Source organism: Nyctereutes procyonoides, unplaced genomic scaffold (genome assembly GCF_905146905.1).
Source record: "Nyctereutes procyonoides isolate TBG_1078 unplaced genomic scaffold, NYPRO_anot_genome, whole genome shotgun sequence".
In the NCBI taxonomy this organism is placed as follows: domain Eukaryota; kingdom Metazoa; phylum Chordata; class Mammalia; order Carnivora; family Canidae; genus Nyctereutes; species Nyctereutes procyonoides.
In genome coordinates this window covers 12,908,557-12,925,889 of record NW_026575134.1, presented here as the reverse complement: position 1 = coordinate 12,925,889, position 17,333 = coordinate 12,908,557, and the positions used below count along the sequence as shown (strand labels likewise).

The 17,333-nt window shown below is 32.8% G+C and overlaps 2 protein-coding genes across 4 annotated transcripts in view; one reads left to right on the top strand and one right to left on the bottom strand.

Moving 5' to 3' along the window:
• COG5 (component of oligomeric golgi complex 5) overlaps positions 1-17,333 on the bottom strand; it is a 282,416-nt gene that overhangs the window by 199,203 nt on the left and 65,880 nt on the right. The gene's annotated exons all lie outside the window — the stretch shown is intronic.
• On the top strand, positions 1,867-9,205 carry GPR22 (G protein-coupled receptor 22). Of its 3 annotated transcripts, none has more exons than XM_055300755.1 (3): positions 1,867-2,333; positions 3,282-3,548; positions 5,956-9,205. In XM_055300755.1, the coding sequence occupies exon 3, from the start codon at positions 5,981-5,983 to the stop codon at positions 7,280-7,282; it is 1,302 nt and encodes a 433-aa protein (XP_055156730.1). In that variant the 5' UTR covers positions 1,867-2,333; positions 3,282-3,548; positions 5,956-5,980; the 3' UTR covers positions 7,283-9,205. The 3 variants fall into 3 exon arrangements, with proteins under 3 accessions (XP_055156730.1, XP_055156728.1, XP_055156729.1); XM_055300753.1 differs by having other exon boundaries at positions 3,282-4,224; XM_055300754.1 differs by having other exon boundaries at positions 3,282-4,321.

The window sequence follows — 17,333 nt, the reverse complement described above, 5'->3', positions numbered from 1 at the left end:
AAACTTCAACAAAAAGAATCAAAGCTATATTGTGTCCCAAAGAATGCCTGACTTGCCAAAAGTCATATAACTAATAAGCAGTGACTGAACCCAGATCATCCAATTCTAAGTCCGAAGTATCTTCAGAATTTTCCAGAGAAGGGGCCAACTACGGAGAGATGTGGGGGAGGGAGGGGCGAGGAGGTTACCGAATTCTAACACTGCTCTGCTACTAACTTACTAGACTTTTTCAAGTCATTAAACTTTGTACCTTGGTTGCCCCTACTCCACAGGGATATTTTGAGGATAAACATAAGCATATTTTAACTCTTTGGAAGAAAATCACTGTGTATTTTACTATGTTAATGATTTCTTGCCCCCACCACAAGTTTCAATTGATGCTAATATGTTTTCTCCAATTTTAGTTTGAAGCTCTGGTGTCAGTCTGAAGCTTAAAATAACATTGTGTGTGCATGTGCTTGCACACTATCTTTCAACATGGTTGGCATTCTAACAACATCCTTTTCTGCAACCTTCAAAATGCATAGAAAGTAGCACAACAGTATTTTAATTTTTAGCACTACTAAAGCCTTGCATCCCAAAGCTGTGCATAAAACTTCAGGAATTCACAACAAAATTTTCTACCACATTACTCTCAACTTCTATACAAATACAATTCAAAATTCATATACTACTCAGCTTCCCTACCTGTGAAGCTTAAATACTACCAGAAGATTACAAAAATGTATACTGCTTTCTAAAATTATAAAAGAATTCCAGTTACAAACTGAAAATTTAGCATACATTTTAAAAATGAGTATGAATAATCCTAAAATAATAAAAATAAGTTATGATCAACATTCTAATAATTCAGTCATTTGCAAGGTCTTCTATTTTGTCAACTGATATAGAATCTAGCCACTTTATATACTCAAATCTAAAAAAGCATTTTCCTCAATACTTAGAACAGGTAAGCAAAATTAATCGAAATTTAATTTTAAAGTAATATTTTAAGTTACTTATACTTGCTTTTATTCATTTGACAACCTATCTATCTTAAAATAATTTAGCCTTTTAACCTATTAAGACACATAACTAACTTCGTTTTTCCTTTACTGGTATGTTTACCCGATAACATCAGCAAACAGCTACATATCATATTTAAGGCATAGCAATCCATTAAAAGGTTAAAAACAGAAACACCAGTTGAAATAAAATATATGGCAAATGATCAGTATATACCCACTAAATAAAAGGGTTACCAAAGGTGAAGATAAAAGTAATTTGAAAGGAAAGCACATGATTAAATCTTTATATGTTGAAACTATGCTAATAGCAATAGAATTTTTAAAAAATATTTTAGGGTAAAACACCTTGGATCAATCTCATTAATATTTTGAATGAATGAATGGAATGAATGAATACCTGAATGAATACGGTAGTCATAACAATGTTTAACACCTTGAGATGCTAACACCAATTTGAAATACACAGAGAAGATGACTTGAATACAAACAAACTAGTTGAAATTCAATGTGGTTCACAGTAAAGATGCAGTGGCTTTCTATTTGTAGAACAAAGAATCTCAACCAAAAACATATATACGACAAAAATATTCTGGAGTGCAATCATCTAGGCTTCAAAAAGAATATATACTTTTTACCGTGTAATTCTTTCTTGCCCCCCTCCACCTCCCTGCATCTTTTAATGTTTGGCATAAGTGAACAACAAACCCAAAATAGAATACACATTTTTAAAAGACTAATTTACTCATATTCTATTTAAGAGCAGCATACAACCACTTATAAATATAGCCTTTTAAAAAAACACCCTTATATAAAACAGTGGAGGGGGAGAGGAATCCCTGCTATACATATGAAGCACAGTTTAAGCCCAATACAACTGACCAATCAAAATTAGTGAATGCACTGCATCTCTCTGCAGTGGAGAGAAGCGACAAGGTAGGCTGTCATTCTGCAAAAGCTGCCCAGAACAGGCTTTCCTCTGAAAAGCAGTGCCATTCCTTTTTAGAGAGACTGAATCTAAATGTTGTCTCTGGAGACAAGAAGCCTTCAGTATGTTCAATTACTTCATTACGTTTTTCAGATGCTTATTGATTCCACAGTAGGAAGAGTGAGACTGCAGCAGCCTCTAAGCAGCACCACACGTTCCATACATTAGCAGTACTGCTGAGACAATGGCACAGTACAGACACATATTTTCATTAAGGTCTTTTCTGAAGAGATGTTTATGACCCTCTTCCCCCAGTCCTCTGCTAACAAGTGAACAAAATGAATCAATCAAAACTGGAAACGCTTCAACTACATCAGGAATGTATCAAATCTTTAGCGGAGGTAAGATGTGTTCCCTTATTACAGTATACAGCTGCTTTTGAACTGGCATAGTGGGGTAAAATTACTTTGAAAAATTTCAACCTAAATTTTAACAGTTTATTTGCTTAATTCTATTCATTGCTAAACATGTATTTTTTTAGATCTATTTCTTTTAAGACATAACATTTTAAATGTAATTTTTTTAGGATGCAATGTTAAATACCAAAAATTTTTCTTTGTTGATTCACTACGAAGATACCAGCTTTTAAGTCACTTCAGACCTACTAAATATTCTTAATGTCATCTGCACAGTTTTTCTCAAGTGCTCAAAAAATGTTTATATTTCTTAAAAGAACCAGGTTTACTATTTAGTTATTATTTATTACTCAGTTTTAGGTTATGTTCATTATTGGGCATGTTCGTTGAAAATTATTTAATTTGCAGTTACATTTTGCATTGCCTTTTACATTTCAACTACATGAACAACTTCATCAGTGGAAATTTATAGCATCTTACCATGGAATCTGTTTTAATCAGTTAACATTCAAACTATGTGCTAATAATTAAGCAAGCTACAATATTTTCCAGTAGGAAATAGTGTTAAATTTATTATAAAGACAAGAGAAAACGACGGTATGTTTAGTGTATACTAATTGCTCATAGTCTCTGAAAACACAGGTTAGCTTCTTAAATGAGCAGAAATTTGTTTTAAAACTGCAGCTTTTCCTTCACAGTTATATTTATAATGTTACCTCTGTTATTAAATAACATAACATTTGCAATCTCTGTTCAGAAAAGAAAATAAAGGAATCCTTAAATTTATGTAGAAGTTGTGGCTCTAATAATACAGCTGGCTTACTTTGATAACGAATACTGTGTATGGTGTTGAAGTCAACAAAACTAAAGTAACTTTGAGTTAATTGGACATTAGGAACCCTATTTTTTAACTATTTTTTTCTTTTTCACAAGGGCCCACAGCAGCTAATTCAGTATTTACAACTGACAATATGAAGAATGCATCTGATCAAGCATCTCCCTAGATGTCTCAACCATAAACTGCAGGATTTTATTCTTCTAACACATGAATTTAAGACACTAAGGAGTTAAACCCAGAAAATACAGGGCCACATTACTGCTGGGATATAACACATGGACAGTCATCATCATAAGAAGATTCTGTATAAAAGAGACACAAAAAGAAAAACAATTTAACTGGAAAAGCCTGAAAACAAAATGGTGAGCATTTTTAAAGGGGGAGTTTATACTTTAACATACCAGGATTGTGGAGCTGATTTCTGAAGAAACAATGAGGCACGGATTGCCAAAAAGAAAATGCCATGCATTAGGAGCAAGCTAAATAAAGCTGTATCAAGTATTTTCTACAATAAATATTCAGATATTCGTAGCAGTTGATATTGCTAAAGGATTTTTTCATCTAAGTTTTATGACTATGTATCCTCTTCTAATGAAAACAAATCAAATTAAATAGCAGATGGTTTTTATCAAAAGAACATGGACTGGATTTATAATATAAAGCAAGTTATGTGATCAAGAAATCATTTCAAACTAATGAGGACTGCTATAGGAACAGATTTACATTTGTAACAAAAGGATGTCTAAATACATTTTAGAAGCTAGAAATCATATGTTTCCTTTTTTGTTTTCACATGTTCTGAAAAATAAAGAGACACTATCATATATTCCCTCAGAGGGAAATATAATTCCTATCACTGAGGAAGTTTCTCTTGGTCGTGACTTTTTAAGGCAAAACAAACACAAGTATTTTGTACTGGTCTTTAGAAATCCATCAGCCAACTAAATCTCACAATTCATACAGTTTGAAGTACTGGAGAGAAAATGAAAGAATTTCTACAAGACATGAAATAAAACACAGCTCCTTCACTGTTGTCAGGTAAAAATTCATGTCAAAATTTGTCAATGACATCATGTATCAATTTGTGAAAAACTGCTATAGTGAGCCAAAAGGCCCATAAGGCAACAGCAAACAGGTAGGTCAGAAGATGCATGCACCCCACCACGCTGTTTAACATTTACAAAAGAAAAAAATCCTGCTCTAGAGGAGATGCATTTTACTTAGTTACTAAGTTGGCATGCTAAATTTATTTAATTATAAATCTAACTGATGTGACAGAGACCTGATGTTTAATCTGTCAGTTCCAAAAATTTGGCACACTTAAAATTTTTCATTTTCATAGGATTTCATGTTAGCTAAGACCTTCATTTACTTGAGTATATACCTCTAGTGATACTTTATACCAAGCTTAAAAAGGAATTGATAATGTTATCATCTGTGTTTCTGAAATATCGCCCCTAAAGTTACATGCATAAATAAAATTGTATTCTAAAGTCTGTCAAAGGTTACATCAAGTGAAAGATTAAGATGAATTTTGGAAATTATTATAGCCTTTATAGTTTATGTTTGATTATGATTTTATAGTCAAAATGCTGTACTTGAAATGTGAAATATAGTTGGTTGTATGATTTTATATTTTAACTGAATATACTCATTACTGACATATTAGCCCACAAAATCAGACATTATTTTTATAAATTACTCTAAATCTCTATACATTAAAATATAGATTTACATGAATTAGCAAAAGAGTTCTTTTTTTAATTTTCCTCAAAATTATACACACTGGGTGATTTATACAAAAGATTTTACAGGGAATGTGTAACTCTAAAAGATTCCTCAGAAAATGAGCTTCAGATACCCCTTTTCCAAAATTTCATGTTTTACCTTAAAATCCTGTTTAAACAAATAAAATCAACTGACATATTCTTTTAAACCACTCCAAAAATGGTCACTTCTTAAGATGATATTTTTAATTTCAATTTCCCCCTCCCACAATAAATGAGAGGGTGTGGTCACAAAATAAATCATTCATTGGAGTGATTAGTACTCTTTTACCAAGTTTTGTGGTGGTAAGATAATGTCCTTTTTCGTCGAATTTTTATAACACAGGTTTGTCCATTATAAAGTTCAGTGAGCATTTTCACTACAAAATATGTAATATTTACCACTTGCCTACTTCTGTGGGAAATAGCTCTAAATATCCTCAAGCACACTGTAGACTCTTGAATACGAGTTTCAACCAAGAATAGGGACAAAATGGTTTCAAACTAGTGCTCTGTGCCATTTATCATTTTAAATGAACACTTGTCCTGTTCATTTGAAATCTCACGAGAATAATTACACCTACCCTAATTATGCTAGAACATATTAAAATAGCGTTTATTACCCACCTACTCACAACACTTTAAAATGAAATCTTAAAACACTGGGCTAAAATTAGTTTTGCATACTGGGTAGTTTAATTGTACAAAAATATACTGTATCTCAATAAGCTTGAAAAACTCAAATGAGGAAAATCTTTTTAGGACATTAATTTTGAACTATATAGTATTCCCCATACAGTTATCTTCAAAGGGAGAATCCAATTTTCTGTTACGTCAAAACAATGCAATCTTGTTGTCTCCTAATTTTACCTCTGCCACAATTTAGAAACTTAAAAATTAAGCCAAGTACACAATAAAAAGATTTTTTTTTACAAGGAACACATGTTTTATACATCATTTAAATTGCCAAATATCAAAGAGTTTATTCTATTTCACTTTCTAGGGAAAACACCAACTGCTCCAAAAGAATGTGTTTTTCTCCCATTCTGGAAATCAACATGCAGTCTGAATCTAACATTACAGTGCGAGATGACATTGATGACATCGACACCAATATGTACCAACCACTGTCATATCCATTAAGCTTTCAAGTGTCTCTCACCGGATTTCTTATGTTAGAAATTGTGTTGGGACTTGGCAGCAACCTCACCGTATTGGTACTTTACTGCATGAAATCCAACTTAATCAACTCTGTCAGTAACATTATTACAATGAATCTTCATGTACTTGATGTAATAATTTGTGTGGGATGTATTCCTCTAACTATAGTTATCCTTCTGCTTTCACTGGAGAGTAACACTGCTCTCATCTGCTGTTTCCATGAGGCCTGTGTATCTTTTGCAAGTGTCTCAACAGCAATCAACGTTTTTGCTATCACTTTGGACAGATATGACATCTCTGTAAAACCTGCAAACCGAATTCTGACAATGGGCAGAGCTGTAATGCTAATGATATCCATTTGGATTTTTTCATTTTTCTCTTTCCTGATACCCTTTATTGAGGTAAATTTTTTCAGTCTTCAAAGTGGAAATACGTGGGAAAACAAGACGCTTTTGTGTGTCAGTACAAATGAATACTACACTGAACTGGGAATGTATTATCACTTGCTAGTACAGATCCCGATATTCTTTTTCACTGTCATAGTCATGTTAATCACATACACCAAAATCCTTCAGGCTCTTAATATTCGAATAGGCACAAGATTTTCAACAGGGCAGAAGAAGAAAGCAAGAAAGAAAAAGACAATCTCTCTAACCACACAACATGAGACCACAGACATGTCACAAAGCAGTGGTGGGAGAAATGTGGTCTTTGGTGTGAGAACTTCAGTCTCTGTAATAATTGCCCTCCGGCGAGCTGTGAAACGACACCGTGAACGACGAGAAAGGCAAAAAAGAGTCTTCAGGATGTCTTTATTGATTATTTCTACATTTCTTCTCTGCTGGACACCAATTTCTGTTTTGAATACCACCATTTTATGCGTAGGCCCAAGTGACCTTTTAGTAAAACTAAGGTTGTGTTTTCTAGTCATGGCTTATGGAACAACTGTATTTCACCCTTTGTTATATGCATTCACCAGACAAAAATTTCAGAAGGTCTTGAAAAGCAAAATGAAAAAGCGAGTTGTTTCCATAGTGGAAGCTGATCCTATGCCTAATAATGCTGTAATACACAATTCCTGGATAGATCCTAAAAGGAACAAAAAAATTACCTTTGAAGATAGTGAAATAAGAGAAAAATGTTTAGTACCTCAGGTTGTCACAGACTAGGGAAACACCTAAGTTCATTAAGTCCACATGCAGAAGTTTTACATTTAAACTGTAAAAAAATGAAATTACTGCCAAACAGAAGAAAAGACATTTTAAGTATTGGTTATGTTGTAAATTTTCAATGTAAATGTCAAGATTAGATTAGGTCATATATATTCAATTTCTTCATTACAATGTATTTGTTGCATGGCAGTTTGTTAAAGTAATATTGTGTATATTTTGTCAATATCATGTCCATCAGAAGATATTCATGTAAGTCATATTTTCTAAATAATAAATACATAGCCTTAAAACAGTGTATAACTTTAAAATGTAACTGACACAGATATCCTTGCTTTTTTTAATGAGGTGTATTTGTTTCTAAGCCACAAACTATATTTATATAATGACCAGTGGAACAGCACTTTAGGAAGAACAAAAATTATGGGCTCCAAAAAATCAAAATAATTCAGGATTTTCTATGTCACTCTATTATGTTTTCTGGTATAGTCTACTTGCTATAATATTTGATGCATCAAAATAATGAACTACGTGTAAAATGGTAATTTTTTGAATGCAGAAAATTGTAAGATTTATCAGGATTTTAAAATTTAAGAACCAAGAAACAACCCTGTATATATACACTCTAAGATAGGGAAACTTTGAAATTTAAGTTTATTATGAAAAAGAGTTTGAATTTCTAAGATTAAGGGTACTATGCCTATAAATATACAAATAAACTGACAATAAGGAAGGAAGAAAACTAAAGCACCAGCCTTTCTTCCTTCCTCACTTTGCTTGAGTCTAAGCCAAATGCTCTGGATTAATATAGTATACTGGTAAAAACCAGTGCATTAAAATAAACTAACTTCCTAACTTTATTCAAGTCAGTCAGTCATTTTGTATAACAGAAGTCAATTATTATAATATGAATAAAAGAGAAAAAAAGACTATCATTGTAGAGAAGCTTCACAAAGCCAACAAATTCTAACTTTAGATATACAGCAACTTTAGAGTAATATAATTTACACAAGGCTACTGTGCCATCATAGCTTCCAAATGTTTCAAAATACAACAGTTCTATTTCCACTTTTAAAATCATTTAAATGGCAATAAATTCTTGTCAAGTTTTTATTCTATATCACTCAATTTAACTTTAATCTTTGTGTCTCACATTTTCAATTCATGTTGGAAAACTATCAAATTATTAATCCTAACTACAGATAACAGGTTTGGGAATCTCATAACAAATATTTTCCAACTGTTATAATCCAAAATCTAGCAATGAGTGCTAATTGGTCTCTGTATCAGAAAAATAGCAATAAGTTACGTTACTTAAAATAGGGAAATACAGTATTTACTACTGTATAGCTGATTAACTGGACAACTTTTTGTCCTATTTTTAAACCTCTATCCATTAAATCAAGTAGCAACTCATTTTTTGCATAAAATTTTGTCAAACAATTCAATAATACATCATTTTTATGTAAATAAGGGAACTTGAGGTTGACCCAGTGTAGTTTACTGAATACATTAATCCTTGGGGGAAATGAGCACCATGCAATACCTTGAATTCACTGAGGTTACATGGGAATTGTAATAGTGATTTATTTCTGATAATGTTAAAATGTCAAATATTGGCAAAAGAACAGTATCCTTCTGTCTTGTTTTCTACTTTTATGGAATTAAAGAAATGCTTCAATTTGACAAAATGTAGCATAAGAAAGTAAGACATTTTTCGGAACCCTGTAGAGTAATTAAGACTTCAGAGTTAATGATATTAAAATCTTTTTCATTCAATAAACATCTTTGGCACAGAATTTCTCCTAATACAGCCATTAAAATTTTTTAAACTAATTTTATACTTAAACTTCCAAGCAAAAAATATAATTGTATTTAGTTTTATAATCTTCATAAAAATTAGACTATTTTTAGAATTTTCATATTAAGAGAAACCCTTTGTGTTTTAAATATTTTTAATCTTCAAGTCTATAAGCATGCCAAAGAACTTGGTTAAAAAACATTTTTAAATATATTTGCCTAAATTGCTTTCATGCCCTCTTGTTCTCTGTAATAAGAAATCTAACAAAATAAGTAATAAATGGCAAATATTATAATGTTGCCTTCTAAATTGTTATTATTTCTACATTTGACACTGGAACAATAAATAAGCATTTTTGCCCTCCAATAATGAGTATACAAAAGTACACTCAGTGATTTACAACAAAGAAAATTCATACCTGCCAAATAACTTCTAATAGCTTTTTAATGTTAAATAGTATAAAATATGTAAACCAAAATAATATTTATGTTAAAATTTCAGCTTTTAAAAACAGGTCACAGAGAGGCTTACAATTACTGACCTCAGCTTAAATGAGAGAATGAGAAGCTTGGACAATTTTTTTTATTAAGTGTTTGTTCTATGAAAAAAAAAGTGTTTGTTCTATGAAAAGGAGAAGTAGTTTTATTTTTCTCATGATGGGCTTCACCAAAATGTGTATGTCTTTCACTGTATTTCTAATAATTTTATGGGAAAAAATACTAATGCCAATTTTTCATGTTAGAATGAAAATTGTAAGTGCAAAAGAATTAGAGGTAATAGCAAACTCAATATGGGATCCTTCTTAAAATGATATTTTTCCACCCATATGCCATAAAACACAGACACGGGCATCAATTTATATATGGCTAATTGAGTTAATTCTTCAAAACCATAGAAGTAAAAACTATTATTTTAAAAACTAACCAAACAAGAGCTCAATAAGGTATGGAACTCTTTTGCTTGCTATTCTACCAATTAGCCCCAAACCTATTATAAAAATTTAAAAATTTATAATTGTGCTTTAAAAAATGCCATTCATAATATTTCTGCACTTCTCACCATGGTAGGTCAATTTTTAGGTGTGTGGTCTATTTTTTAATCCCCCAAATAAATTAACAGTAAAATCTAAGTTCTCTGGGCATTTAAAGTCAAACTTCTCATTGAACTGAGATTAGACTGAAAGGTAAAAACCTAAAAGATAAGAAAACAGATACTTAGGCTTTAGTCAACACAGTAATTTGAAGATTACTTTCCAAAGTCAATAAAACTTTTAGTTTCATTAAATCTTGATTATACACTTAAGTAAGCTCTGTAATTCATATAATATTTGAATCCTTACAATGTAGAAGGCGCTATGGCAGATATGCACATTCATATGGAATAAAGTCATTACCCTGGACCTAGAATCAAGGTAGCTGAAAGTCTGGCAATACTGACAAAAAGGCAAAATGCCTTTTTTAGAAAAAGCAAAGATCTCAATAGACTTAAAAAGAAAGAAATTATGTTGGATTTAAGAACAATATACATAAAAGCATTGTTGAGGAAAGCTACTGAAGCAAATCTTGAAATGGTAAATTGATATCGTTGAAAAGTAGTACAGTAGTGAAAAGTTGATCTGATAAGTTAAACTGGGGCCAAAGACAGAAAGAAGGCTTTAAGTACTACCAGCAAAGCTATATGAGCAGGGGAAAAATACAATGATAAATGGCTACAAATCAATCAATCAATCAATCAATCAATCAGCAATATGTAGAAAGGTTTCATTGGGTAAGTCTCAAAACAGAAAGCTGAAAAACCAAATTGTTGGTTGGGTAAGACACAGAAGATGGGAAGCATCGGTGATCACCCTGACAGGTAATGAAAGGCCTGGCAAAAAGTGCTGGCAGTAGCTGTGCAAAGGAGCACACGTGTGACAGGCCATATGAAGGCAGAATCAATGGGGTATTGTCAACCGACTAAAAAGATAACTGGTATAAGAAATTGAAAAATTTTAAATGATGGCTAAAAAAAGACCATATGGAACTAGATTATCCTCAATAATCTAAGAACTTTTTTTTAAGATTTTATTTATTTATTTATTTATTTATTTATTTATTTATTTATTTATTCATTCAGAGAGAGAGAGAGAGAGAGAGAGAGAGAGAGAGAGAGAGAGAGGCAGAGACACAGGCAGAGGGAGAAGCAGGCTCCATGCAGGGAGCCCGATGTGGGACTCGATCCAGGGTCTCCAGGAACACACCCTGGGCTGCAGGCGGCGCTAAACCGCTGCGCCACCGGGGCTGCCAATCTAAGAACTTTTAAATTACGTTCTCATAAAGTACACAGAAAATGAGGACAAAAACAAAAAGAATTTCTGGCAAAGCAAAAAATTCAATTAAGTAAAATAACATTATTCAAGAATGTTTTAGTTATTATAAACTATTCAAAATGAAAATTTCAAATTGATGTTTTAAAATATCTACTTTATATTTTGCATACTGGCTTATTCAGTTTTTCCACTAACCACATACTTTCTTAGTAATTTTTTAATTACAAAGTTATAAACACAATGTGAAAACACAAAAGTATATAAAGTAAAAAATATAAATCTTATCCTTTGCTAATAATTATGAGTATCTATCCAACTCATTATATACATGTCTCCTTCATTCTTTGTTAATGGTTGCTTAAAAATAATTTTTAAAAACTAAAAAACATAGAGCAGTATTTCTAAAAAATGACAATAATAAAATATCAAATACTTAAACCCTTTTCTATTATCATTAAATGATTTTGAGCTAACTTCAAGGTCATCTTGAAAAAGGTAAGAAAAGTAACTTGTCAAATTGTGAGACAGGTTATTTTTCTAAATAGAAGCAAGGAAAAAAGACATAAAATAATCTATTTTTTTTCTTCCTTTTCACTAAATAAGATGAGAAAGAAAAAAACTAAAGCAAACTTTTGGAGCTTATTTTTTTTTACTTCTCAGAAAAGTACACTTGTATATTCTCCTTATGAATGTAAGCAAGCTCCCTACAGGACAGCAATGAAGTCAAGAAAGCTAAACATGAGATGACTAATAATATGTTCGGGGAAAGTCGACCTCAGACCATATTATAAAAGGCGGGGGACAAGGGGAGAGGGGATAATTAAACCTAGACAAGGCAGGGAAACGATCTAAAGTACCCAGAGAGATTCAGCGCTTAGAGAAATAAAGTGTTTATAGAATATGGGTTAGAGTTCACAGAAGAAAATCCATTTGAAGATGAATTAACAATTTAGCATTCAAAACAATGAAAGCAATTTTTTTTAAAAGAAACCCCAGTTAACAGACTGGGCAGATTAGTAATATAATAACACACTGTATGACACAAAGTAGAATAAAAATTAGGATGTTACAACAACTCAAACTTTTGAAACAGACAGGTAGATACTGAGATGGAAAAGTAAATGGAAAACTAGTCTCATCTTAATATGAAAGCTTTTACTTTTTTGTAGAAGAGAAAGAGCTGAGCAAAACTTAAACACAATATTTCTCCCCTTGGTCATGATAAAATAACGTGTGAAAATAATTCTAAGTATCTCTACCCTTCTATTCACACATTTTTTAAACAGACCTCTATAAGCTGTATCCATGGCTTTCAAGCATGACAGCTTTGTACTTCCACCAGCAAGTGGTAAAAAGTGCTGTCATTCCTGTCACTGCCACCAATATCAACTCCTACCACTATCAAACCCTGAAGCATCAAGTAAGATAAAGGAGGAGAGCTGAGTCTATCTGGGATTGAGGTCATTTTTCTAACCCTGGTTCCATGAAAGCAATATGTCATATATTTCTGAGAGGCATTAAGCAAGGCAGTCTACCAAAGCACATTCACCAATTTTTGAAGGCAGAAAGTAAAAGGAGCAAGAGAATCTTTTAGTCTAATTACTAAGATCATAGACAATTGCTTTCCACTCAGACACGTATGGACAAATAATAGTAGATGCAAAATGAAAATTTTTAACATACAATTTTTTAAATGTTAATGCTAACAAATGAGACTTCTGACCATATTAGATACGGACTATAAGAGTGAGAAATAGGGGATCCCTGGGTGGCGCGGCGGTTTGGCGCCTGCCTTTGGCCCAGGGCGCGATCCTGGAGGCCCGGGATCGTCTCCCACATCGGGCTCCTGGTGCATGAAGCCTGCTTCTCCATCTGCCTATGTCTCTGCCTCTCTCTCTCTCTCTCTCTCTGTGACGATCATAAATTAAAAAAAAAAAGTGAGAAATACATGAGATTGACACTATATATATAACATATATATATATGCTGTATCTATATAGCACAGCCATTAATATTACATACAATCCCAGGTCACATATTGTATATTTCATATATTGTATATTGATCGTCACCCAAAGATATGTATTTCACTCTAATATTGCTAATATCTTAAAATAGGTTAAAATGTAACAAACCAAATTTAGTCTATATTTTAAATTTTTTCCCCAATTCTTAATAACTGTAGACTTTTATGTTATTAAATTTTTTCCAACTATCTCTTCTTAAAAGCAACAAAATGCTACCAAACTGTAGCTACCTAACTCTATAAAACTGTCTTTAATCCACACAATACAATAGCCTATAATACTACTGTAATAATACTTCTCCAAAAAGTGCCTGATACATCCTAACTGATAAGTAAATATTAGTGAAATTGAAAGGAACCATTTTTAAACTTCTGACCCCATGTATCTTGTTTAGGAGAGTATTTTTGAAAATGTAACTCACCTATATCAGAATATTCTGTGGTACAATTTCTGCCCCGAACCCCAGACTTAATGAATCAAAATACCTGTGGTTGCAGTTCTAGTAAGTTTTTTTTTTTTTTTTTTTTTTTTTTTTTTTTTTAACGATAGTCACGCAGAGAGAGAGAGAGGCAGAGACACAGGCAGAGGAAGAAGCAGGCTCCATGCACCGGGAGCCCGACGTGGGACCCGATCCCGGGTCTCCAGGATCGTGCCCTGGGCCAAAGGCAGGCGCCAAACCGCTGCACCACCCAGGGATCCCAGTTCTAGTAAGTTTTAATAAGTACTCTCAGGTGATTTGTGGCTAAAGCTTAAGAACCACTACTTTTTATACTAGAAGATATACTATGTATCAAAGTGATAGTCAAGGGCAGCCCCGGTGGCTCAGCGGTTTATAGCCCCACCTTCAGCCCAGGGCGTGATCCTGGGGACCCGGGATGGAGTCCCACATCAGGCTCCCTGCATGGATCCTGCTTCTCCCTCTGCCTGTGTCTCTGCCTCTCTGTCTCTGTCTCTCTCTCTCTGTCTCTCTCTGTGAGTCTCATAAATAAATTAAATAAATTAAATAAATAAATAAATAAATAAATAAATAAATAAATAAATAAATAAATAAATAAAATCTTTTAAAAAAAAGTGACAGTCAAGTACTGATAAACGAAAAGATACAGAAATAGCTTTGGACTCAGTTCAGGTCATAATGCCTTCCTGAAGAAAAAAATGTTTAAGCTTACATTATTTTAACCAATAAAATTTTAGTTGAATTATATATACTATAATCCAGCAGGACATTTGCTTCCTAAGAACAAAAATTTTATTTATGTATTCACTCATCTATTCACTTATTCATCCAGGAAATATTTATTGAGCATTTATTATGTGCCACATGTAGGGATAAGAACCAATGAAGCTTGGCTTTCACTGAACTTATAGATGATGGTAAGTGCTAAGAGAAAGTAAAGCACAGTGCTTGCTTCAGCAGCACATATACTAAAATAATAAAGTAAAACACAGTAAGGGAGAGAAAGGTGAGGGTCTATATGTGCAGCATTGTCAAGAAAGTGCGTTGTTGGTGCTCAATAAATGCTGTTGCTTAAGTGAATGAGCACAGCCGTACACAGTTTATTCAGTTAGTTGGTCTTTCAAGAATTGATGACCTATACTCAACTGGTGCCCTCTTTCCTAGGCATTTCCCTTTTAACATATTTAGTTGTTAATCATCCCAACACTATTTTCATGTTAGGAGGAAATTAAATATGGAAATATGAATATTAATGACTTAGAACAATGTCCAGCACATAGCACAATACTTGGCATATAGTAGGTATATTGCAAGGCTTGTTGACCAATAGCATTAAAAACCTGAAATAAAAAAATAAAATAAAAATTTAAAAATTAAAAATAAAATAAAAACCTGAAATAAGACTGAATTTTGATTGTCCCTCTAGAATTCCACACACTATCCCAATCTGCAGTGTTCAGTCTTGTCCGTGAGAAATGAGTTGCTGTTTTAATTCTTTAGATTATCCTCTTACAAAAGTCTTCCTAATACTTTTTCTCTGGATGAGAAAACATGCCCCAAGAAGTTAGGTGACCTGCTCGGCTTTACACAGCTAGAAGGTTAAGACTGGGTTGGAGCCGAGGCTGTCTTCCTAAAGTTTTATGTCCCTAAAAGAAGTTACCTAGGCAAAAAGTTTCCTTTAAAAACTATACACTCAGAAAAGAAAATGGTACCAAACATGAAACATGACACTATAAAGTGCTATTTACTTTTACTTTATTCAAACGAAATACTGTTAATTATAAAACTGCACAGCTACCGTTTATTGTAATGTTACTCTATTCTGTCCAAAAGTTAAGTACTATACTTGTACATTATTAACATTTCAAGACAAAGCTTCTATTAAAATGTAATGCTATACATAAAGGATAAGAATTACTTTTAAAATACTTGCAGTGGAAATACTAAAAACTCTATTTTGTGCAACTTTTGAACAGATATCACTCAAGTAGATGGGTCAAGTCAAATATTTTCCTTTGTTATTATAATTTCCTTTGTGCCATCAACACAATTTAGGGAACATTCAGTTCCTCTTTGATAATTTATGACAACTTTAATTTCCTATTCTGTTTTATAACAGTGAAGTGACACTGATAGTTAATAAATACTTTAAATGGTATTGCAGAAACACCACCCTGGGAACATTTCTTATTAACCGTTTCACCAAGAATTCTTTCCAAAAACATTGATATAATCTCCTGTTATCATTGTTGCTTTTTAGCATTTCCACTGAAAGACAGAAAGAACCAATCCATAACAAGTTATTGATGAAAATGGACTGCTACTGAATACAATTTAAATATACAAAAACAGTACAGGTAATTAGATATAACCACCTTATAGAAAAACATTTCCAAAAAATATATTCCAGATAAATAACTTGGGTTTAGGGTTTCCTGGAGTCACAAAAGTCCAATGAAATTGGGTGCAAAATTCATGGGTATGTGAAAATGTGTTTTTTCCCTGGAGCAAATAGCTACAAATTCATTAAGATCCTCAAGAGAGAATGCAACCCAAAACTAAAACAAAAACTATTTAAGAAAGCAAAATTGGTAAATGCTACACATTATTTATATCCTGCTTTATGTTAAGAACAACTTTTAGAAGAATAGACTTCCCGCTGAGCATGGACCCTGAGATCATGATCCAAGCTGAAATCAATAGTTGATGTTCAACAGCTGAGTCACCAAGCACCCCATTGACTTAATCTTTTTTTTTAAGTTTATATATTTTTTTAGTAATCTCCACACCCAACTTGGGGCTTGAACTCACAACCCTGAGATCAAGAGTTATAAGCTCTTCCAAAAGAACCAGACAGATGCCCTTTACAACAACTTTAAAGACAATCAAAGTCTCAAGCAGTTACTGATGTCTTCCAATATATAACAATGGCCACAACAATCTTACAGAAAAGGCAAAAAGTCTCATAAGGCTGATTATAATTTTCTTCAAAGAACATGAAATAATGGTACTAAACTAAAGGGAAATTCAGTAAAAAGAATTATATAGTAAAGAATAATACAATATAGTAATACGATGTAATTCTGGTTTAATCCAAGGATGGATTCTAGAAAATTAAAGCGGTGGATCTCAACCATTTCATACACCATCTAAGGAGTCAAATCAGACTGGCTAGAAGAAAGATGTGGCACTTCCAAATGAAAATAAGACAGGTGGTCTTAAAAATGAAAAAAAAGGTCTCCAGTTTCACTCTGATGTGCTTAATCCTTCCCTCCCTCCACTCCCCAACCTTCTGAGATTCTCTAATCAAGAGAAATAGGTAGACTGGTTAGCCTTCAGAAAAACTGTCCTTGGGGTGCCTGGGTGCTCAGTCAGTTAAGCATTCGGCTCTTGACTTCAGCTTGGGTCATGATCTCAGGGTCATGAGATCCAGTCTTGCGTCAAGCTCTGCACTCAGT

Excerpts from the sequence above, each read along its gene's own strand:
- GPR22 (XM_055300755.1), top strand. The coding sequence starts at position 5,981 with ATGTGTTTTTCTCCCATTCTGGAAATCAACATGCAGTCTGAATCTAAC.